General features: G+C 44.6%; 1 protein-coding gene across 2 annotated transcripts; it reads right to left on the minus strand.

The window, feature by feature from the left end:
* Nucleotides 1-721: 721 nt before the first annotated feature.
* Nucleotides 722-16,947, minus strand: ppp2r5d (protein phosphatase 2, regulatory subunit B', delta). Of its 2 annotated transcripts, none has more exons than XM_083987755.1 (17): nucleotides 16,835-16,947; nucleotides 13,647-13,727; nucleotides 12,736-12,913; nucleotides 11,653-11,852; nucleotides 10,848-10,958; nucleotides 10,020-10,112; nucleotides 9,109-9,239; nucleotides 8,042-8,101; nucleotides 6,541-6,649; nucleotides 6,366-6,419; nucleotides 5,513-5,683; nucleotides 4,855-4,982; nucleotides 3,612-3,713; nucleotides 3,435-3,507; nucleotides 2,439-2,486; nucleotides 2,157-2,267; nucleotides 722-1,451 (listed from the first exon to the last, which is right to left on the minus strand). In XM_083987755.1, the coding sequence occupies exons 1-17, from the start codon at nucleotides 16,859-16,861 to the stop codon at nucleotides 1,314-1,316; spliced, it is 1,815 nt and encodes a 604-aa protein (XP_083843881.1). In that variant the 5' UTR covers nucleotides 16,862-16,947; the 3' UTR covers nucleotides 722-1,313. The 2 variants fall into 2 exon arrangements, with proteins under 2 accessions (XP_083843881.1, XP_083843880.1); XM_083987754.1 differs by having other exon boundaries at nucleotides 4,843-4,982.
* Nucleotides 16,948-24,030: the final 7,083 nt, after the last annotated feature.

The raw sequence follows: 24,030 nt of genomic DNA on the forward strand, positions 1-24,030 counted from the left end.
CTGAGGGGGCGGAGCTCTGACAGCTGATTGGTCGGGTCAGGCTGAGGGGGGCGGAGCTCTGACAGCTGATTGGTCGGTCAGGCTGAGGGGGCGGAGCTCTGACAGCTGATTGGTCGGGTCAGGCTGAGGGGGCGGAGCTCTGGACTGAAGCTGCTGAGTCAGTGAACTCTCTGTGCTGCGTTCAGGCGTCGTGGGACAAATGTGAAGAGCCGCGTTCCACTTCAGGAGAACTGGAGTCTGGACTGATCTGAACCGGTCTGAACTGGTCTGAACTGGTCTGGGGCCTCATTTATCATTGTGGATTCACCTTTTTTTACACCCTTTTCCCCCCGTTTTGTGCGTACGCACTTTTCTCCGCCAAATTTGGGATTAATTTTGTTGAGATTTGGGAGGTTTTTGTTTTTATTGTAGCTTATTAAAATGCAAGATAATTTTTCTGACTGATTTATTGCCCGATATCGCCGTGTATCTCGCTTTCTTTCCCCCACCCCTCCGCCCGTTGTCTTCGTTGTCACTTTGTAGCCGCTCCATAGAGCACATGGCTAATTAATATGCACGTGCTGACCATATATGGCGTTCCGGGGGCGGAGTAAGAGGTGTGTTCACGTGTGCACCATTCTTGGGTCCAGTGTGATTTATCAAAGAGAAATTGCGGAGAGTTGTGCGTACGCAGTTTGATAGATCTGAAAAAGGTGTAAATATTTTGGGTGTACGCCATTTTCCTCTTTTCGCCGTACGCAAAAATGTAGTAGCAGTTTTACACCCTCTTTGATAAATGAGGCCCCAGGTCTGGTTTGGTCTGGTCTGGACCAGTCTAGATTGTACTGGACGGAGACTTTCAGACTTTATTTGTTGTGTGGAACCAGAACCAGGACCAGGACTAAGACTCTGGTTCCTGTGGTGAAGAGGCCGTGATGCGTTCAGGGACCAGACGCTGCGTTCAGGCGTCGTGGCGTCATGGCGACGGCGGCGTGGTGAGTTCATGTGTTTGTGTGAAGCAGCGATGAAGGTGCAACAGGAAGCTGATGACATCATCACAGGGAGCGCTGACACGTCAAACACCACGGCAACGGGGACGGACGGAGCTTCTACAGAGTCCTATTGGGCGCCGGCGCCGAGGGGGCGGGGCTTAGAGGCCGAGGGGGCGGGGCTTAGAGGCAGCGGCGTCTTCCTTCTTCTTCTTCTGTTTCTCTTCTTCCCCGGAGCGCGGCGTCAGCTCCGCCCCCGGCCGACCCCCGGGCCAGTGTCTCCACGGCAACCGTTACTTCCTCCCCAGAGAGACGGTCAGGAGGAGGGGGGGCGGGGCCAGAGGGTCAGAGAGCCTCCTGATTGGCTGTCAGGTATTCCTCCGCCCGCTTGTGAGCCTCCAGAGCTTTGATGGTGTAGACGTCCTGAGGAAGCTCCGACTTCCTCCTCATCAGAACCTTGTCCTTCTTCAGGTCCTTCAGGCCCTGGGGGGGGGGTTAAAGGGATAGTTCAACATTTAGTCAAACTGGCCCATCACCATAATCCCTATAGTCATAGCAGTAGGTTCGTTACCTTTAATTGTCGGTGCAAGCTGTTTTTAGAACGGCGGAGCAGAGCCGTGAGCTGCTCAGAGCTACGCTACGGAGGCTCATTATGGTATTTCTTGGTTTCCCTCATCAAACTCATCAAATACACAATCCAACAACTCCACAACGCTCTGGTGGACAAGTTGTGAGCTGCACATTCACCACGTTATGAGATAATAACACAACGTTACCACACAGAGTTGTTGTAGAGGGAAATTCATGCAAAACCGCTGATGCACGTTGCTTTCAGGGACAGTTTTTCATCAACAGTCTCTGTATTTCCCTCTAAAACAACTCTGTGTGGTAACGTTGTGTTATTATCTCATAGCGTGGTGAATGTGCAGCTCACAACTTGTCCACCAGAGCGTTGTGGAGTTGTTGGATTGTGTATTTGATGAGTTTGATGAGGGAAACCAAGAAATCCCATAATGAGCCTCCGTAGCGTAGCCCTGAGCAGCTAGCGGCTCTGCTCCGCCGTTCTAAAAACAGCTTGCACCGACAATTAAAGGTAACGAACCTACTGCTATGACTATAGGGATTAATATGGCAATGGGCCAATTTTGCCAAAATGTTGGACTGTCCCTTTAAGGTGAGTGTGTGTACCTGTGAGGCTTCAGTCTCCACCGTCTTCTTCAGCAGCTGGATGTCTTCAGCGGTCGGAGTCTCCGTCTCCATCGAGTAAACGGCCACAGAGCTGTCGCTGTACAGCATGTACTACACACACACACACACACACACACACACACACACACACACACACACACACACACACACACACACACACACACACACACACACACACACACACACACACACAGAGGAATCAAAACCCTGTAACCGTGACGACGTGTAATCTACATAATGACTGTGTAACAGAGCTCTGACCTCGTCCTGTGGGTGGAGTCCAGGGCGAAGGGGGTGGAGCTTGTTGCTCTAAAGGGACAAGACACAAACAGTTAGTTCAACAAGGAGGAAACACATGCTGCGTTCAAAACCGAGTTGTAAAAAATGAATTGAACGGCGTCGAACTCGGAAATAATTACAGGTCGGAAACTCAGGTATCATTTCAGAGCTCCGACTTTCCGGCTTGACGTCACGACAACATCAAAACATGGCCGCCCTCGTCTTAAACGGTTAGAATTTAGACATTTTAAGTTATTTGTTGAGGTTTTAATGCATATTTTTTGTAGCCTATAAATCTCTCTGCCCCCTAGCAGCAGCAGCAAATCTCTTTGCTCCGTAGGTGGGTCTAGAAACGAGCCATAGGAACTTTTTGAGTCTGGAACACCGTTTGTGTTGACCAATCACAGCGCTCTATCTGTTTAGAGAGTCGTTGGGCGGCTTAACGCCATGGCGACATACATTTTAATTGGCTTGTCAGGCTAACGGCATCCTGCTCTTTGCTCTGATTGGTCGTAGCGCTACCCTATTGGTGCAGAGGCAGTTTGAAAGACAGCCTTCATCCCGCCCCCTGGACTGAGCCGAGGTCTACCGCTCGTTGCCAGACTAGACATGGTAATGATGTAGTCTGACTTGGCAGGCTACATTTTTTGTGTATTACTGCAGTAGCCGATATGAAATACGTTTATATGAAGCTGTGATTGTTGTATTGTGTGAAATTGTGTTCTTCATATGTGACTGAAATAAGGTTTAACTGTTATCAAGGCTGTAACATTCTATGTGCACTCATCTGCAGCGTCTCCTCTCCTCCAAAACAAACATCATTTACTGCTGCATTGATTTTTACTATTCAGCTATGAGCCACAATACGACAAACTTCCTTTAGGTATCCAGGTTTTTTCTCTTCCAAGTTCCTGCAGCGTGAACGCAATGATGTCGGAGTTGTTTTGAATGCAGCGTTAGACTCAGGTGAGTCGGTACCTGTGGGTTCTGGCGAGCCAACTCCTCGATCTTGTGCCACACCTCCTCTCTCTCCTTCAGTTTGTATTTCTCTCTGCAGGAAACAGGAAGTAAACAAACAAACAGCTGTTAGTCGTCATGGCGATGACCTTCAGCAGGGTCACAGAGGTCACAGAGGTCAGAGGTCAGAGTTCTTACTTCTGCTTCTCAGCCTTGTACTGCTGCGTGCAGTCGTCAAACAGCTTCTGGTTCATCTCCATGAAGAGCTTCAGGGCGTTGTAGATCAGACCGTGGATCGTCCTGGGGGGGGGAGGAGGAAGAGGAGGAGGAAGAGGAGGAGGAGGAGGAGGAAGAAGAGGAAGAGGAGGAGGAGGGGAGAGGAGGAGAGAGGAGTCCTCATCAGCCTGAGCAGAGTCTTCCTCCACATACAACCTGATGTTAGCATTAGCTTAGCTTCTGGCCCTTTTACACTACACAGTTACAGCTCCACTCTACCCCCCCCCCCCCCTGCCCCCTGCCAACAGAACGAGCCCCGCCCCCCCCTTGAAAAACAGGAAATCTAGGAGCCAATCGCGGTCCGACCTGTTGGTCTGACTCATCCAGACCGATCACATGACCAGTGCCCGGTGCGATAGCCCGTGGCCCTAATTACACTTGCAGCTTGAGGTTGTGCTTCAGACGAGACAGCTTCAAAAGCGGCACATTTTTTCAGCCGCTTTGGTCGTCACGTCCACGTTTTTTGGCTTTTTTTTTTTTGATAGCATAGTGAGATAGACAGGAAAGGGGGAGGCAGAGAGAGGGGGAATGACATGCAGGAAAGGTCTGCCCGACGCAGGATTCGAACCGGGGACGCCTGCGTACGTCTCTATTCTGACCGCTAGCTGACAGACAGCTAGTTACCCTAAAGTTAACCAGGGCTCAACTTCTCGTCTGGTGAAGCTTTAGAAGCTTTGGAAGCGCGGCGGTGCCAGTTGACGCTCTGGTCGCTCAGTGTCGCCGGCTCATTGAAAATGAATTGACTTCCAGTGTTTTGAGGCTTTGGAAGCTTCTGGTGTGAACACACAGTCAGACAGAAGAGCAGAAGAGCTACTAGGGGAAACACTCAGGTTCAGGTCCTTCTCCATCACAGCTCAGTCCAGTCGCTTTATTCTATAACAACCACTTATAGAATAAAGTGAAGTCACGTTTAGTATCACGTGGAACCAGAACACAACCAGGTACCAGAGGGGGGGGGGGGGGGGGGGCTGGAGGAGGAGGAGAACCAGAACCGAGTCGCTCTGGGGTTATAAGTGTAAACAGAGGGAGCAGAGTATTGATCTTCTACTGATCAGTATCGGTGTTTCCACCCACAGCAGAGAGACACACTGTAACACACTGTAACACACAGACACACACACAGTAACACACACGCAGTAGCAGACACACACACCCTCTCCCGTACTTGTTCCAGTGGCTCTTGGAGTTCTTGTAGAGAGCCGGGAACATGATGGGGAGGATCTTAGCAGCGTTGTCGCTGATCAGACTCATGATGTACTCGTTGTTCCAGTAGTAGAGAGCTCGCTCTGCCACCTGGAGAGAGAGGAGGGGGGGGGGGGGGGGGGGGGGGGGGGGGTTCATCATCATCATCATCACCATCATCATCATCAGCATCATCATCATCATCATCATCATCAGGGAACACCATCAGTCTCAGCTGATCTTCAGCCATATCCACAGCGTCGCCATCTTTGCCTTCGTCGTCACTCGGGGTGAAAGGTTCAACGCCGTCATAACGTTAGCAGCTGCAGCTAATGGCGGCGGCTAACTAAAATCAAACCAGTAGTGTGTCCCAAATTGCACACTTCTGCACTTACACTTAATATTTTGAGTGCATAAGTGTGTTCACAAACTGAGCAGTGGGTGAAAACGTAGTGCGCTATGCTCACTCAAACAGCCAGAACACTGAGTGTGGATCGATGGACACTTTCCACCCTTAACGGCCGTTGCCTTAGTGACGTAGCAGAAACATGTCACTACTTTTCAAACGGCAGCGGTTGATTTGAGCAGTGACGGAGCTGATACACCGGCGTACATGTCTTTAAAAACACTCGTTGTGTTACCTGGAAGTGCGGGCTGGACACACACTTGGCCAGCTGTCTGAACAACGGTTCTTGAACCTTGACGAACTCCGAGGGCTCGATGACGTCGAGGATCTCCTCCAGCTCGTTGAGGAACATCACCTCCTTGGGGCTGTGGGTCTTCGGCCAGAACTTCAGCAGCCCCATGATCACCTGAGGTCAGAGGTCAAAGGTCACATAGGAAACACAGGAAACAACACGCTACTTTGAAAATCCCTCACTTTGCTTTCAGAGAACTGAACCTGGATCAGTTTGTTTCCGTGTGTCCTTGTCACTACCCGATTTGCATCGCTGCCCGCCGTGTGCGGCTGTCTTGTGACGGACGTCCGCGGTCGGCTACAACATGTCAGTTAAACAGACTGTCACTTTAAAAAAAAAAATCATTTTCACAGTACCGTATTTTAAATGTACAGAACTTTAAGCAGACTTCTGCTTGTACGCAGATCGGGCAGCGCCCTGATGAAGTTTGTCCAAGTGGAGTTGCCGTAGGCAGCGGTCCAAGATGGCGGCCGGTTCGCGCATGCACAGACCAGTATTTACACAAATCGGGTAGTGACAGTCCCTCCGCCACACAAACTAGTCCCTGTCACTTCCTGTTTATGGGTCAACTGAAGGTGACGTGTCAGGAGTCGTCATGGCAACGAGATGGAGCAAATAAAGACTGTGAAAGCTTTTATTTTGAAAAGTCTATTATGTGATAAAATATGATACAATCTAAAAAATAAAAAAACGGTTTTATTTTGAAAGAACCGTTTGTCATCGTGTTGCCCAGGTGTTACTATGGAAACAAAACACTGCAGGTTTTTTTGTGTGTGGCGTCGTCACGGCAATTCACCGGCTCCGTCAGGCTGCTGTCCTTCTCCAGGAACTGGACCACACAGTACGCCAGCTGCACACACACACACACACACACACACACACACACACGGTTAGCGCACGGCGCCCGGCGAGCGCAGCGTCACACAGTGATGATGTCACACAGTGATGATGTCAGCGGTGATGTCACTGACCTGCGGGTGGTAGACGCTCAGAGACTTGACCTTGTGCAGCGGCAGAAGAACTCGGATCAGAAACATCTTGTGTTCTTCTTTCAGCGGCAGAGCGAAGCCGTTGATTATACTGACAGAGAGAGAGAGAGTTCATTTATTATTGAATGAATACATTTTTTATTTTGGTGTCATGCCACCACTGTGGCCCATCCCATATGAGATTACAAGACACAATAACAAATACAAAAAACAAAGACTAGACACTAGACAGTCCTTCCTGTTGGTGTTACCTGCCACTCAGGTGTGACATAAATAAACAGTTTAAGATAACTTTCAATACTCAACTACATATCGCTCTTCGTCTCGTTGCCCTTTTCATGAAATAAAGAAAATGCAAAAATATTCAAATGAAAAAGATGTTTTAGCTTCTCAGCATCGTCTAACCACACTAATTTGTTATTTGGATCTACTTTACTAAACAATATTTGTCTCATAGAGTCATAGAAAGGACAGTAGAACACTAAATGAACTTCATTCTCCACCTCTTGGATGTCACATAAATTACAAACTCTATCGTCTTCTGCTGTGCCGACACATCAGCCTGTCTCGATATGAGGACCAATAACACCAGTTCTCATAGAGCACAGAGATCTTTTCTTTTTAGACTAATTATACTAAACATAGTTTTCTGGGCCAAATACCTGTTTTATTTCACAGTAAGTAGCAGTTTTGGTTTACCCCAAGTATCTAATACCCATTTATCTTTACTTTGTTGAAAAATAATTTCTTTTAATACATATATATACATATATTATTATTATTATTATTATTATTATTATTATTATTATTATCATCATTTAATATGAACTATGTGTATATATACTGTATATTTCATTATATATAACAATTTGCAACTGCCTAATGAAACCCAGTCTGTGTATAACCCAATGTATAAGAGAGAGAGAGACAGAACTTCATCAGCACACACACACACACATATAGGGTATACAAAATGTATATATACTTTTATTCTTCATTTTTATTTGTATATATTTGATTCTGTGAGTTGTATTTGTTTTGTTTCATTGATTATTGATGCTACTTCTCGTAACATTCATGACAATAAAGAGAATTTGAATTGAATTGAATAGAATTGAGAGGGAGTGTATTTATTGTTTATTGATATAGGCTACTATCACTATTCTCATTATCACTAATTATCTTATTTTACACACACAGAATCCTTTTTTATTTTTATTTTTTTCCTAAAGGACAATTCCGGGCAAATTCAACTCGGGGCTGTATTTTCCTTCAGATTCCTTCTTTTAGACCTAAAATGTTAAAATTAAAATACAGCCCCGAGTTGAATTTGCCCGGAATTGTCCTTTAAGTTTTATTCTATAGCTACAAATAAAGTTTATAGTTGTGTGTGTGTGTGTGTGTGTGTGTGTGTGTGTGTGTGTGTGTGTGTGTGTGTGTGTGTGTGTGTGTGTGTGTGTGTGTGTGTGTGTGTGTGTGTTACCTCCCCAGTATCTCCAGCAGCTCAGCGATGCCGTTGTGATGTTCTGTCTCGTAGATGAATCTGGAAACAACAAACACACTCGGGTCAGAACCTTCTCGTCACCATGGAAACAGGACTCAGTCGTCTCAGCAGCTTCACACACACACACACACACACACACACACACACACACACACACACACACACACACACACACACACACACACACACACACACACACACACACACACACACACACACACACACACACACACACACACGTCCGTCCTGTCGACTCTGTGTCATGTAGAAAATAACTGGAGATAAATCACTAAAGAGTTCTCAACTACAGTTCCAGACCGGACCAGAGTTATTGTAGTTTATACTAAAACTAAAACTAAAACTAAAACTAAAACTAAAACTAAAACTAGCAGTGGGAAAATGATCTAGTAACTGAAATAAAAACAAAAATGACCATTTTGACAAAAAGGAACCAACTCCAACCTCCAGTGACCAATGAGAAACTGAGTTAAAGTAAAGTAGAGTCAGATTCTTAGAGATGTTTAAAGCTGCCACAGCTCAATATGTAAACTAAAACTAAGACTGGTAACACTTTACAATAAGAGTCCCTTAATTAATGTTAGTTAGTACATTATTAAGCATTAATTAACTGTTTACAGATATATTAACAATCATTATTATGTATTACTTAGGATTAGGAAACACATTAATTAATGTAGCCTATTAGTAAGCAGTTCATTAATGTTTACTACTCAAAGTTAGTTAAGTAATAATAAAAGTTGAATAATGTAATTAGTTATCATTATGTATGCATTACTCAGCATTAATTAACACATTAGTTTATATATTAATGCTTAGTAATGTACTAAGTAACGTTAATTAAGGGACTCTTATTGTAAAGTGTTACATAACTAAATAAAAACTAAACTAAAACTAGTCAATTCCTCTAAAATAAAACCTGTCGGTGTGTGTGTGTGTGTGTGTGTGTGTGTGTGTGTGTGTGTGTGTGTGTGTGTGTGTGTGTGTGTGTGTGTGTGTGTGTGTGTGTGTGTGTGTGTGTGTGCGACCTGTAGAAGATGTTGTTGATCTGGCGGCGGATGTACGCTCGGAGGCCCAGGAACTTCCCGTAGATCCGATGGAGGATGGTCTTCAGGAAGTCTCTCTCTCTGGGATCCTCGCTGTCGAAGAGCTCCAGCAGCTAAAACACAACACACACACACACACACACACACATGGAACATCTGGAACATCTGGAAACACCTGTCTCTACTGTTAGTAGAGTCTAAACCGGGGTGTCAAACATGCGGCCAGACGGTCCAATCCGGCCCGCGGGATGAATTTGCCAAGTATGAAAATCATATCAAAGACAGAAGAGGCATAATATCGCCGAAACTGCACATGTTTTTCTCAGGAAATTTGTTTCTTCATAATATGTTTTGTCAAAGGATAAATAATATACTGTAAATATCTTAATAATGTACTTGTTTGCACTAGAACAAAAAGAAAAGTTTAGAGTTCTTGTTATTTATAGGTTATTATGCTCTTATTTTACCTGGTCTGGCCCACTTGAGATCAAATTGCGCTGAATGTGGCCCCTGAACTAAAATGAGTTTGACACCCCTGGTCTAAACCCAGTAGAGCTCTGAGATCTACTGCCTCAGGTCAGATAGTGGAGCTCAGAGTTCAGACCAGACATTTAGCTGTTGGAACAAACTACCAGCTGAACTGAAATCATTTGAGAACATTCTCACGTGCTTATAGCTGAGCTCTTTTTAACAACTTTAAACTTTATCTATTTTATTTTCTTCTACTTTTTTATTCTTCTTTGCTCCTGCTGTGTTTTTAGGGCACATTGAGTTGTCTTGGTATGAAATGTGCTGTATAAATAAAGATGCCCTGCCTAACACCTGTCTCTACCTGTAACATCTGTAACATCTGGAACACCTGGAACATCTGTCTCTACTGCAGCAGCTCTTACCGACATTACAAACTTCTGGTCGATGTATTTTTTGGCGACGTTTGGCTGAAAGTCTGGAGACTCCAGGAAGCGAAGGAAGAACTCATAGACGAGCTGAGGAGACACACACACACACACACACACACACACACACACACACACACACACACACACACACACACACACACACACACACACACACACACACACACACACACACACACACACACACACACACACACACACACAGGTGAGTGTAGGGGAAAACAACAACAGCTGATGATGACATCAGTTTAAAGCCCCAGTGTAGGAGTTCCCCTCCATCTAGCGGTGCGGTTGCATATCTGAACGTATTCTTGATGTTGCATTCAGGTGAAATGGGGCAGACGTCAGACAGACAACAGACGCTGCATGTAACAGGATAAACAAGTGGTCTGACAACATGTTGTCATGGTGATGTTTCTGTGGTTACCTACGGTCACGATGCAACATGGCCGCCTCGGTTCGGTGCGTCGCCCACTTATGTATTTGTAACGACTTGTAACAACTCATTCTAAGGAACCAGAAAGCTTCATTTGTAGCAGCTGTGATTCACCTTCAGTCAAATACGGATTTATGAAAGACAGGTTTGATTTTTGATCATAAAAAGACAAATAAGTTACACACTGGGGCTTTAAGAAAAGAAAATGTGAAGAGAATCTTTAAAGGGACACAGTTTACAACAGTTTGGGATCAATCAGCTCAATCAGTCTGAAACTCCATCGACCATCAACACTGCAGCTCACAGTAACACACACACACACACACACACACACACACACACACACACACACACACACACACACCTACCTGCAGGTGTGGCCAGGCTGCCTCCAGCGTGGGTTCGTCCTCCTCGGGATCGAACTCTGCTCCGGTCGGGTTCGAGGACGGAGGAAGAGTCCGGAACAAGTTCACTGAGAACTGAACACACACACACACACTGTTACAGGGTTCCTACAGCTTAAGCCAAGTTAAATTTAAGACTTTTTAAGACTTTTTTAAAGCCACATGAAATGAAATTTAAGACCGACTTCATAATAAACACAAATGCAGAAAAAAGAAAAAAAAACACCACATCAATTACATCACAGGGTTATAGGGACAATTTGACCCACTTTCCTATGTGATCCAAGGTAAAGTGACTGCTACATGAACATTGGATTGTGTCTCTTTCCAGCTGTCCTTTCAAAATAAATGTCTCTTTCCAGCTGTCCTTTCAAAATAAATGTCTCTTTCCAGCTGTCCTTTCTAAATAAATGCATAAAAAGTCCGAAAAAAAACAAAACACTGACTCTGGAGCTGGAGACGGTGAGAGATTTAGCGTTGACGGCCGCCACTAACTTCTCTATGTAGGAATGTTACCAATTATTTTGAGATTTGAGACTAATTACAACCATAAAATACCACTTACCAAGTGTTAACATTTTTAAGACGTTTGAAAAATTGATTTAAGACATTTTAATGCCAATTAAGGCCTTGTTTTTAGATTAATGAATTCAATGCCTTTCAAGACTTTTTAAGGATCCGTAAGAACCCTGTGTTACTACACACTCTGAGTGAGTGTCTGTTAGTGTGTGTTTGTTAGTGTGTGTGTGTTAGTGTGAGTGTGTCTCACCATGATGACGGCCTCGGGGTAGATGGACTCGGTCACCACGTCACTGTTGTGCGTGATGTACTCGACCATCTCGTTAAGCCCCGCCCTCTTCACCTCCTTGTACTTGAGGTCGCTGAGCGGGTCGCTGACGAAGTCGAACAGCACGCAGCACTGACGCAGCTTCTGCACAAACAGCTCCTCCCGGTCCACGGGGGGGGCATCTGGGGGGGGGGGGGGGGGGGGGGGGGTAACACAGGTAATCAATAAGCAATAATCAATCCGACCTGCAGCCGGATTCACAAAACCTTCTTAAAGGGACATTGTGTAGGAATTCCTCCCATCTAGCGTTGTGGTTGTATATCGCAAGCAACTTTTTCTTGCTGCATTCAGGTGAAATTGGGCAGACGGCAGACGGACATAAACAAGCCTCTATGTAAACAAGTGGTCCGTCAGCACGAGGCAAAACAATACAGGTGACAATATGTTGTCATGGCGATGTGGTATTGTTTTACCGTCTTTCTCTGGACTTCTGTGACTAAAACGACATCTGGTTTGTTAGCGACGGCCGTCTGCCCGACTGCAGGTGAATGCAGCATCAGTGTAACGCTCTGTGCTGTCAAATAAAGGCAAAAAAGCCAAAAAATATACTTAAAAAAAAAAACGAATCTCATTCTACTTAGAATAAGACTCATCACATAAAAAGTAGCTTGTTTTTAGACACTTTTTACTTCTTTCAAGCAGATTTTCACTTGAAATAAGTAGAAAAATCTGATAGTGGAGCAAGTTTTTCTTTCTTATTACAAACACAAAACAACTTGCTTTCACTGGCAGATTTTTCTACTTATTTCAAGTGAAAATTAGTTTGAAACAAGTGAAAATGATCTAAAAACAAGTTCATTTTTAGGTGATGAGTCTTATTTTAAGTGGAAAGAGGTTAGTTTTGACTAGAAATGAGACAAATATTCTCGGAAAGATGTGGAGTTTTTGCAGTGTTTGAACCAAATAATCGATTTTCATGAAGAGATAACAGGAAAAGTTACACAATGTCCCTTTAGGTTGAGGTTAAGTTGAGGTTTAGTTGAGGTTTAAGTCGGGCTCGGTCACCTTTGAGTGCGGGCAGCTTCTGCAGCTCTCTGTTCTTGGTGAGGCTGAAGCGAGACGAGCTCTGGCGCCGCTCCTTCTTCACCAGCTGAGGTCCTCCAGAGTACTTGATCTTGTTGAGCTGAGTGGGGGGGGGGGTGCTGTTACTGGGACGCTTACTGCCGCTCTGCTGCTGCTGGGCCTGACACACACACACACACACACACACACACACACACACACACACACACACACACACACACACACACACACACACAGAGTTAGAACAGAGTTTTTATGTTTATGGTGTTTATTTTATGTTATACAGAATTAAAGGAATAATTTAATATTTAGTCAAATAGTCCCATCACCATAATCCCTATAGTCATAGCAGTAGGTTTGTTACCTTTAATTGTCGGTGCAAGCTGTTTTTAGAACGGGAAATACAGAGACTGTTGATGAAAAACTGTCCCTGAAGGCAACGTGCATCAGTGGTTTTGCATGAATTTCCCTCTAAAACAACTCTGTGTGGTAACGTTGTGTTATTATCTCATAGCGTGGTGAATGTGCAGCTCACAACTTGTCCACCAGAGCGTTGTGGAGTTGTTGGATTGTGTATTTGATGAGTTTGATGAGGGAAACCAAGAAATCCCATAATGAGCCTCCGTAGCGTAGCTCTGAGCAGCTCACGGCTCTGCTCCGCCGTTCTAAAAACAGCTTGCACCGACAATTAAAGGTAACGAACCTACTGCTATGACTATAGGGATTATGGTGATGGGCCAATTTGACAAAATGTTGAACTATCCCTTTAACACACTATGTGTGTGTGTGTGTGTGTGTGTGTGTGTGTGTGTGTGTGTGTGTGTGTGTGTGTGTGTGTGTGTGTGTGTGTGTGTGTGTGTGTGTGTGTGAGAGTGTGTGTGTGTGTCTCTCACCTCGTCGTTGTTTTCTGTTGCAGCATCTTTGCTGCTGTTGTTGTTGTTCTTCGTGCTGCTTTTGGCAGATTTGGTCGTTTCCTGTTGACAAACAAACAACAACAGTGATCTGCTGATCAGTTTATTGATTCAATGAAAAGATTTTATCTAGTTCTTCATTTACCAACCAATCAATCAATCAATCAATCAATCAATCAATCAATCAATCAATCAATCAATCAATCAATCAATCAATCAATCAATCAATCAATCAATCAATCAATCAATCAATCAATCAATCAATCACTGGTTACAGCTCTGATCACAGGTGGTTTAGTTGATTAAAGGGGACCTATTATGCTCCTTTTTGCACCAACTAAAATAGTTCCTGGGTGTCTTAAAGACATGTCTGTGACGTGCTTCGGTCAAAATACCCCAAAGATCAAACATCACAGCTCTGTTCATCCTGTCTGTTTCAGTGGCCCCTCCCTTTAAATGCAAATGAACCACTCCCTCAGCATTGTGTTACCATGACGATGTCTACTACTAGTACCTATACTGATTTGGCCAAAATGTAGTATGCAAACAAAAGCTAAATCTGCAGTAGGCAAATTGCCAGATCTCCAGTCTGCATCTGACCAGTCTACATTGTGTAATGAAATGTGCCCATGACCTAGTCTCACCCTAACCAAAGATGGTATAGAGTAGTCTTTGCCATGTAGGCTACTGTAACCATGTAACATGTAATATAAAAATGCAAAAATAAATATATAAAATAAATTAAAAATATATGCAGACTGGTCAGTTCATTGTAAAACAGTTATTTATTGATGTAAATGTGGTGATTTGTGCACATAGACTACAGAGCTCCGCAGCACTGCTCCTCTCCTCTCCTCCTCCTTCTCACAGCTTCACTCTTCATTCAAACTAATTCAACTGCCACAATTGTAAGATTTCATCAATGAGACCAACATTTATCTCCTAAAAAGACTAACCACACGGCTTTAAACGTCTAAAAAACCTGCAGGTATGTTTATTAGCGATGGTTTTCTCTATCGTGATGAGCATGTACGTCTGCCCCAGGAGGAGCAGCTAATGGGGATCCAAATAAAGAAATAAATTCACATGTTTTTATTTAATTTTTTTTATTTAACCTTTATTTAACCAGGAATAATCCCATTGAGATTAAGAATCTCTTTTGCAAGGAGGTCCTGGCCCAGAGAGCAGCACAGTACATCCACATCAAGTACACACACAAAACAAACACAAAAACAGCTAAAACAGTAACAGCAGATCACATCATTACATTAGAATCACCAGCTGCGTTCGGTGAGAGAACATGTGCATTCAGCAGCAGTCAAATAGTCCTTGATCCTATAGCTTTCAAATCTTCCATACTTGGGAGATAATCCAATTTAAGACGACTCTGTAATTTATTCCAGGACGAGGGTGTGACTGCTTTGAAGGCACTTTCCCTAAAGACAGTCCATGTATGAGGAACAGCGTACATTATCAATCTACCAGGTCCTAGTCCAGGTCCAGGAGGGTCCGGTCACCTGCTCCCTCTCCTCCCTGGATGAGTCACAGGTCCTTGTGTGTGTGGGTGTGAGTGTGTGAGCATGTGTATTTGGGAAATGACTATGTTGAATCTGTCTGGAGAATCTGGATCTTCAGGTGTTTCCTGTGTTAGGTTCCTTGTTTTTATCAATTTTAAGTTTTTAGTAGCTTTTTTAGGATTTGTTTAGCATTTTGGCTGAGACTCACTGGACTAAAGGAGATTGCACTTAAAACCTAAGAGTGATTCTTATTAATAATGCAATATTTCACAAATGCATGGGGCGTCCGAAACTGTGTTCATGTAAATCATAATTAAATTATTATTGTTATTTGGATTTATATGCATGTTGTAACATGGACCCCAGGAGGAGCAGCCTAGATGTTGCAGGAGTTAACAGCTAATGGGGATCCAAATAAACAGATAAATCCACATGTGATGAGACCTGGTCCCGGTCCCGGTCCAACAGACTGACTGACACCTGCAGAACTCAGTCAGAACCACTGACCAGAACCACTGACACCGTGACTCAGGTGAGCTCACACCGACACTCTGCCTCTTTTCCTCCGATGAATAATTCACCGGAGCATCCTGCGGTCCCTCCCCGGGGCTCAGCAGCTCCTCCCCGGGGCTCAGCAGCTCCTCCCGGGGCTCAGCAGCAGCTCCTCTCGGCTCTGCTGCGGAGCTTCACCCGGACGGAGCTCTGACTGCGGATAGCGGTTAGCTTCAGCCCGCGGAGCTAACGGCGGCTAATGCTGCGTTCAGGTCAACTCGGAACTCAGAGAATCTCTTACCTCCTACTTGAAAAAGTGCAATCAAACGCATCAAATCCCATTTTAGAAAGCAGGAAGGGAAAACATTATCTGAGAGTCAGTTATCTTAAGTCACACAACAATCTGCAACCCTCAACAACAAAAAAAACCTGTTAAAACTGTAAAACTCCGTAGTCTACTAGCCTATAATGTCTTCATTTGAAAATAGTCCTGCCATTTTTGTCTTCTTTTGTACTACTGATCTATGTGTCTATGTACTCATTTTCTATGACATTATTTTCTATTTTTATTGATTTATTTTTTGTCTGTTTGTGTCTACAGTTGTTTGCTTTGTCTGTAAATGTTATTACTTATTTATAGTCGCTGAAATTCAATGTACTGTTTGAATTTATATAAAGGAAGAAAACAAAACACTGTCAATGGCAAAATATCGATTAAAATGCATTTTTAGACGCCAAAATACATTGAAACGTTATGATATATGCAATATTTAGGCTACTTAACTAGTGATGTTGTGGTAGATTCATGTTGATGTTTCTCTTCGATTTTAAATGATCTGTTTCACTATTTTACAATACCTTTTTTATTATTATTTTTAATTGTTTTTGGGGCCCTTTGTAATGTTTTATTGCCCTAATATTCTAGTTTTGATATTGGAGTGTCAGAGTTCCGAGTAGTCCTGAACGCATCATTAGCCTGCTGAGCTAACGGCTAGCCCATAGATAGACTGTAAAAATAACGGTTAGCCTAGCGCGCTGAGCTAACGGCCTGTCGCCTAGCTGCAGTCTGGACCGGCCGGACTAACGGCCGCTGCACGAGCCTCCCGGTGACGTTACGGTGTGACAGGGGCCGTGTGGCGGGAAACGGAGCATCGGACTCACCTTCTCCTTCTTGGTTTTGTTGGGCATCGTGGCGGCGGGACGCGGTGTTTCCACGGCGGGAGGCTCCGTGATGCTCTTCCCCGGGACTCAGACGCTGTCACTCGGTCTGTCTCCGCTGCCTGCGCCCGTTCCCGGCTGCAGCGCTCTGATTGGCCGCCGCGGCGCTGATCTGCCTAGCGACGCCCGCGGAGAATTTTCTGATTGGCTGTTGTCGGGTGAGTTCGGTTCTGAGGGTGAGGCAGGAGGACTCTGAGTCTTCCCCAGCAACACACAGCACCTTCAACCCGATGGTGCTCAGGACTCACACCTCAGTCCAGGTGGGAGAGTCCTGAGATAATAATAATAATATATAATATATCATAATAATAATATATCATAATAATAAGTGACCTGGTTTAGATAAAACTAAAACCCGAGTGACGGTGAAGAAGACCGTGAGCTGCTGCTGCTGAAAGCTCCGGACCTGCTGTCAGTGAAAACCTCATGCTCTCTCTGTAAAAAAAAAAATCATCAAAATCCAGATGCAAACTTCTCCGTCATGGTGGGAGACACGTCACCAAGGCCGAGTGACGTCAACCATGACCTCACACGTCACACAGATAGATGACACACCATAGACATATACCATGGATCTATAACAGGGGTTTTCAAAGTGTGAGAGAGTGACCCCCCCTTAATGAAAAATAAACAGCTGTGCGCGCCCCCCCCCCCCCCCCCCCCCAAAAAAAAAAAAAAATAGAGAGAAGAGAATTAGTTACTATGACCAAAACAATATTTGATTCATTAAAAATAAATTGGTCTTTCCTGTAGGATTTGTTTGATTTACAAACTTGTTTCTCAGCATATATTAATTATCATGACAACATAAAGCACTGACGAATAAACCTAAACATTGATACAGAACTCTGTAACACACTCATCACACAAGCAGCTTCATGCTCTCCCTGTGTGATCATCTGGGAAGCAGACAGTCTGAGGTTGAAGTTTATATCAATGCACAGGTGACACTGTGACAGGTCTCTGTACGTCTTGACCACATGTCAGCTGTTCAGCTCCGCCGCCACGTGCATCTTTTTTTTTTTTTTTTTTTTTTTTTTAGGAGCGGTATATTGCGGCTTTATGCGGGAGGACACGCGGTGCTACAGCTGATCCAATGTATTTATCTGAGCTTGGTCACTGTGAGGCACCGGGTCGCTTTGAGCTGCGTTATGAAGTTATACCTGACGCTGTGCAGCACCTGACGCTCTTCTTTTTCTAACCAGAATAGTTCCACAGCCGACGTGGTGCTACATTCAGCCGAGGCCAGCTGAGCTCCGCTCTCCCTGCAACACAGTCTCTCTGATCACTCGCTCTGAGCGTCACATATCGCCGCGGAGGGGATTGCATTGGGGCACCTTGGGCGTCAGTGCACAACGCGAAAGGGCCCTGACCAAGCGTCAGTTTATGACGCGTCGGGGGTGAGACTGCTCCCTGACAGTCGAGCATAATCGCAGTCTGTGTGTTACAAGATTGTGTTTTATCATATCGCAGTATAATAGGCTAATATATTGCAAACTATAGGCTAGTGCAAAAACATTAATCATTTAGCCCTATGTGCAAGTGACATGATGTAACTCATCTTTGGTTTGAATGTTTTCAGTTTTTCTTTTTTTCTTACTCTCATGTCGCCCCTCCCCTCAAACTCTCTGGCGCCCCCCAAGGGAGGCGTAGCCTGATGCATCAGCCGCTTATTTCATTACATTTCATGTAGCGTCTGAACACGAGCCATAGGGATTCGTTTGCTTCCGGGAGGCGGTTGCTTACATTTGCTTCAACTAATCGCTGCTGCTTGGTGGTCACGTGTGCTATACACCGGTTAAGCTCATAGGTTAATCTTGAGCGCTTGAGTTCAACGTCATCGCCTTCACTTACCCGTCTGTTCGCTGATTGGTCCGTCCGCTCTGGCGGACGGAGCAAACCGAAACGCATTGCTAGTGTCCTGACTACATGGTTGAGGCAAATGAAATTTGCCGGAACCAGTAGGCGGCGCTAGCCTGGCTAAGGGAGGCGCGCCTCACACTTTGAAAACCCCTGATCTATAATAATGTGATGTGACTGAAGAGGGGGGCGTGGTGATGAGACTGAAGAGGGGGGTGTGGGTTGCGGAGGCTGAGTGGATGAGAAACAGGTGCGTGAGGGTGAACAGGTGTGGTGATGAGAGGAGGGGGACTCGGGGTTGCAGAGGGAGAAAGAGTCAGTCTGTCGGCGGCGCGTGAGAGCTCTAGTCTGGCGGCTTGGCACTCTTTGGAGGGGAGGGTGTCGTTCGTGGCTGGTTAGGGCCACCGGCGATGAAGACAGCCAGAGCAGTGGGTCAGTGGTTCCAGCGCTAGGAGGGGGGGCTGGACACCTCCTGTAGAATAGTTAGGGCCGGGTTTAGTGAGTGCCGAGTCTGCTGCTGCTCCTTGCCACCGTCTCCGCCGGAGCGTCTTTGCCACCGGCTGGACTGATCCGCGCCGTCCAACGAAGCCGTCTTCCCCGGGGAGTTGGACGGCGTCACAAGCCCAGACCCCGGGGGGGGGTCTCGCCGGACGGCGAGTTGAGTACTCTTTTATTATAGTCTATATTTACTTAGTATTTTAATGTATTGGACAATGGGGGCGGGAGTCCAGTCGGGGGAGTTTATCTGTGCAGCGTAGCGGGGGAGGGGCTGCTGCTTCTTTGGTGACGTTACGTGAGTTGCAGTGTGATAGGCCACAGGTCGTGTGGTCAAACAGTAGTTGCAGTGCCTCCAGTAGAGGGTGATAGCGTGCTGTGTTTGTAGTGTGCCATAAGTTTGCAGTGATTTGTAGTGGGTAATAGTGGGAGCCTTTTCCCCTGGCCGTACAGTATACCCCCTGGCCACAATCCACCCCTCAGTCCCCTGTTTTACGAACTGTGTCATTGTAATAAAGATAATTGTACTGTGTATACACTGTCCTCTGAGTGTTATTTAAAGGCTCTGACCTGGTGACTTTAGTCTGCCATTTTGGATTGAACCCAATTTCATTACAATAATATAATAATAATACAACCATGACTATACACTGCATGTCTATGTGACATGTGAAGATCAATATAACGATTGATTATGACTGGAAATTCATCCTGTGTGACTTGAAACCGATTATCTTTTTTAAATGACTGTTTTCTGCCTCTCATTTTGAACTGTTAGGACACCTGAGTCTCCCTACAGGGATAAATAAAGGTTTCAATCAATCAATCAATCAATCAATCAATCAATCAATCAATCAATCAATCAATCAATCAATCAATCAATCGAAAAACAAAAAGAATCTCTTTGCTCCCGCTGCTCTCTGATGATCAATCAATTTAGACTCTAAATAACTGTTTCAGTCCACACATGAACTCATTATTTCTTAGATCACGTGGTGTTCACCAGAAATGTGAACAAATATGCGACCACACAACCAAGATATGATGACTTACTTACACCTGAACCCTGAACAAACTTTTAAAACATAGCCTACTGTAATATACAGACCCATTATGGGATGGAACACATTACCCATTTATAACATCAAAAATATTAACTCAAAACACATTTTTTTAAAGGTAGTACTGTATTAGTCCATTTAAATAAATTGTAAATTCAATGAATAAGAAACAACCGTGGAATAGTTTATTGTAGGAAGTGTTAGTGGATGTAATGTGATGTCTGGACTATTCTTTGTAATTGTGTAGTTTTGGACCAGACTGTTTGCTGTTTGTGTGTATGATGATGAGTTACAGTGATGAATGTGAGTATAGGGTAGACTATGTTTTTAATTAAAAGACCCCAGGAAGAATAATGTCATGACATCAGCTAATAGGGATCCTAGAAATAAACTCAGACTGAATATTATAATTTATACATTTATATTATATAGCTATGAACTATGATAACAAACTCCTCCGTCTATGAATGTAAATGTTGTAATTGATGAAACTGTCTTCTGTGTTCTTTCCTATTGTGATGTGTGTTAATGTTGCCTTACTTGTCTTAATTGTGTAAAAAACCGTATCTGACTTGTACTCTCGACATGATTGAAAATGAGAGTTTACTCTCAATGATTCTCCAGATTAAATAAAGGTTGAAAAAAATATATAGGCCTATATATATATATATATATTATAAAAACCCATCTCCTCTCATGTTGTGACGTCACTGTGGCGCCACCTGCTGCTCAGCGTCAGTATTGGCTGCTGTGATTGGAGAAAAACACCACGTCTCCTCACAACTTCATGTTCATGTGGAGAGTCGCTGGTTCGATTCCCGCTGCTGACAGGCAGGTGGACCACGGTGGCTTTAACCCCTCAGTGAGTAAGTAAGTACTTTATTTGTATAGCACCCTTCTCAGTACGAATACACAGAGTGCTTCACATCGTAGATAAAACCATCATACACTACATAACAATAGGCAATAAAATATAGAAAGTAGCCTACTGTGCATATTACATAGTAACAGCACAGATAACAACATAGGAAAACATCAGGTGGCACTTGATCGACCCGAGGGGGTCGAGGCAGAAGCAATGTTAAATGGGAGGTGAGTCACATCCTACAGCATCTAACACCCAAAAGCCCTTTTAAACAGAAATGTCTTCAGTTGACCCTTGAAACAGTCTGCCGACTGGGCAAATCTTATCTCCAGTGGGAGCACGTTCCACATCTTCGGGGCCACTGCCCCAAAGGACCGGTCCCCCTTCGTTTTCAGACGGGTCCGAGGGACTGACAGGAGGCCCTGGTCTGCTGATCTGAGGGAACGACTGGGGGTGTGGTGATGAATGAGGTCACAGATGTAGCTGGGGGCTTGGCCATGGAACGCTTTGTATGTGAGCAGTAAAACCTTAAATTGAATTCTGAAGGATATTGGTAACCAGGGCAACGAGGCGAGTATGGGGGTGATGTGACAGGACTTTTTTGACCGGGTGAGAAGTCTGGCTGCTGCGTTTTGAATGAGTTGAAGGCGGTCGATGGATGACTGATTGAGGCAAGTGAATAATGAGTTACAATAGTCCAGTCTAGATGAGATGAAGGCGTGAATTGCCATTTCTAATTCCGAATGAGATACTATGGAGCGGAGTTTGGAGATGTTTCTCAGATGGAAAAAGCAGTTTCTGGATAGTGATTTTACATGTTTGTCTAGGTGCATGGATTGGTCGAATTGCACCCCGAGGTTCCTGATGTCGGTATGGATGTGGTTTTTGAGGGGACCCAGATGTTCTTGTACCTTGGCTGTAACACTGTCAGATGCCATGATTAGGACTGACAGGCAGGTGGAGCACGGTGGCTTTAACCCCTCAGTGAGGACTGACAGGCAGCAGAGAGGTCCAACCTCTGATTGGCTGTTGTTTTCACCCAGAAACACATAAAAACACACCACAACACAGCTTTATTGTTGTCGTTTGGTCCCAACTTTATTAGTTCAGATCTTCTCATACAAACATGTTCAGGTTCTTCTTTCACAGATGAACTCATCAGAGTCTGTGGACGAACGAAGACACATCAACACAACCCAACACCGTCCCGGACCAGACTTCACTTCATCTCCTCCGGTTCCTCCACAGTGAAATACCAAAATACATCCACGGTCAAAACAATAACCACTTTTAAAAACAGTTTGTTTTAACGAAGGAGCACAACAACACAAAGTTAAACACAGTCAGATACATTATACAGTATAAAATCTCCTCTGGGGATGTGACTGATGCTGGTAGAAACTGGTCTCTTACCTTCTCAGCAGGAAACCGTCCACAACGCCGTCGAAACCGAACGATCAACTTTTCAAATTGTTGAAGAAAATGCGTGACGACGCCTTCACCGACCCAACTGACGAACGGACACCTCACTAACATCTCTACAACTGATGAACTTCAGACAGCGAGTTAATCAAAACTCAAGATTCACTGTCTCACAACGTGTCACTGAGGAAACGACCTCTGACCTCAGAGAGCCTCGTTTTAACGCTGCGTTTCATTACAACTCAGGAATCTGAGCGTCTGAACAGAAGCTACAGTCACAATGAGCTCACAATCCAAGATGGCCGCTCTGCATCAACAGGGAATAAAAGCTGCACACGACTCTGCTGATCCGACACGTGTTGATGTTAAAGCAGAATTAAGTGATATTTTTGTGTTAATATAAGTCTTAAATAGTTGTATCTTCCGACAGCAATCACTTCTATAGAGTGTTTGGTCTGAAACACGGGTCTGTCAGTCACTCTGCTCTGCTCTGAGCCCAGGAGAAAACTTTCCTTGTATCCTACAACCTTTATCCAATGAGGAGAGAGAACAGCATAAAGGGGCGGTCCTCTCTGTGTGTGCAGCCAAGGGATGCGCCTGAATGTGGCGACGTAGGGACGAGGACCAATAGATCCATGACGAGGGCGGGGGCTGCTAACTCCATCGGCTGACAAGACGCTATGGTGCGTTCAAGGCAACTCGTAACTCGTGTTTTTCCGACCTGTGAAGTCGTACCAGTTCGATCTGGTACGAGTTCACGGGTCAGAAGTTACGAGTGGCCGTTATAGTGACTTTCACCGGTAAAACAGGTCGGAGAAACACGAGTGGGTTGCCTGGAACGCTACAAAGTCGTAAGTCGTGACTTGAAGCTGTAATTTACGATTTCAAAAGCCTGCCTGGAACGCAGCATTAGCCAAAACGACCGGATCGCTTACTTCTGCTTTAAGTGTTTTTATCAGAGAAGGTTAGCCATCAGTGCTAACATCAACAACTAAAGGGTTGATTTTCACAGTGGTGGGAAAAAGGTTTTGGGACAACCTTAAAATTTCAGCGGTTTGAATCCCTGCACATGTGGATCAGGATGCGTCGTTTCCCTTGGACGCCCAGATGTTGGTTTGTCTTCCAGCTGTTGGTTGGTCTGTACTTCCTGGCTATCTGGAGGCAGCTGGACCTTCCTGTCTGAGAATCTGGATCTTCAGGTGTGTTTCCTGCGTTAGGTTTCCTTGTTTTAGACATTTTTGCCTCTGAAGAACTTTCAAATGTGCTGGTTTTATATATTAGACATGAAGCACGGCAACAAAAAACTGTGTCTTTTAATAAAAAGCACAACCTTCACTAGTGGATCACTGGAACCAAAATGACATGAATGAAAAAAACTCTTATGTATTTTTATGGAACCAATCAATTTTAAGTCTTTAGTGGCTTTTTATGCACTT

Source organism: Trachurus trachurus, assembly GCF_905171665.1.
Source record: "Trachurus trachurus genome assembly, chromosome: 15".
Lineage (NCBI taxonomy): Eukaryota > Metazoa > Chordata > Actinopteri > Carangiformes > Carangidae > Trachurus > Trachurus trachurus.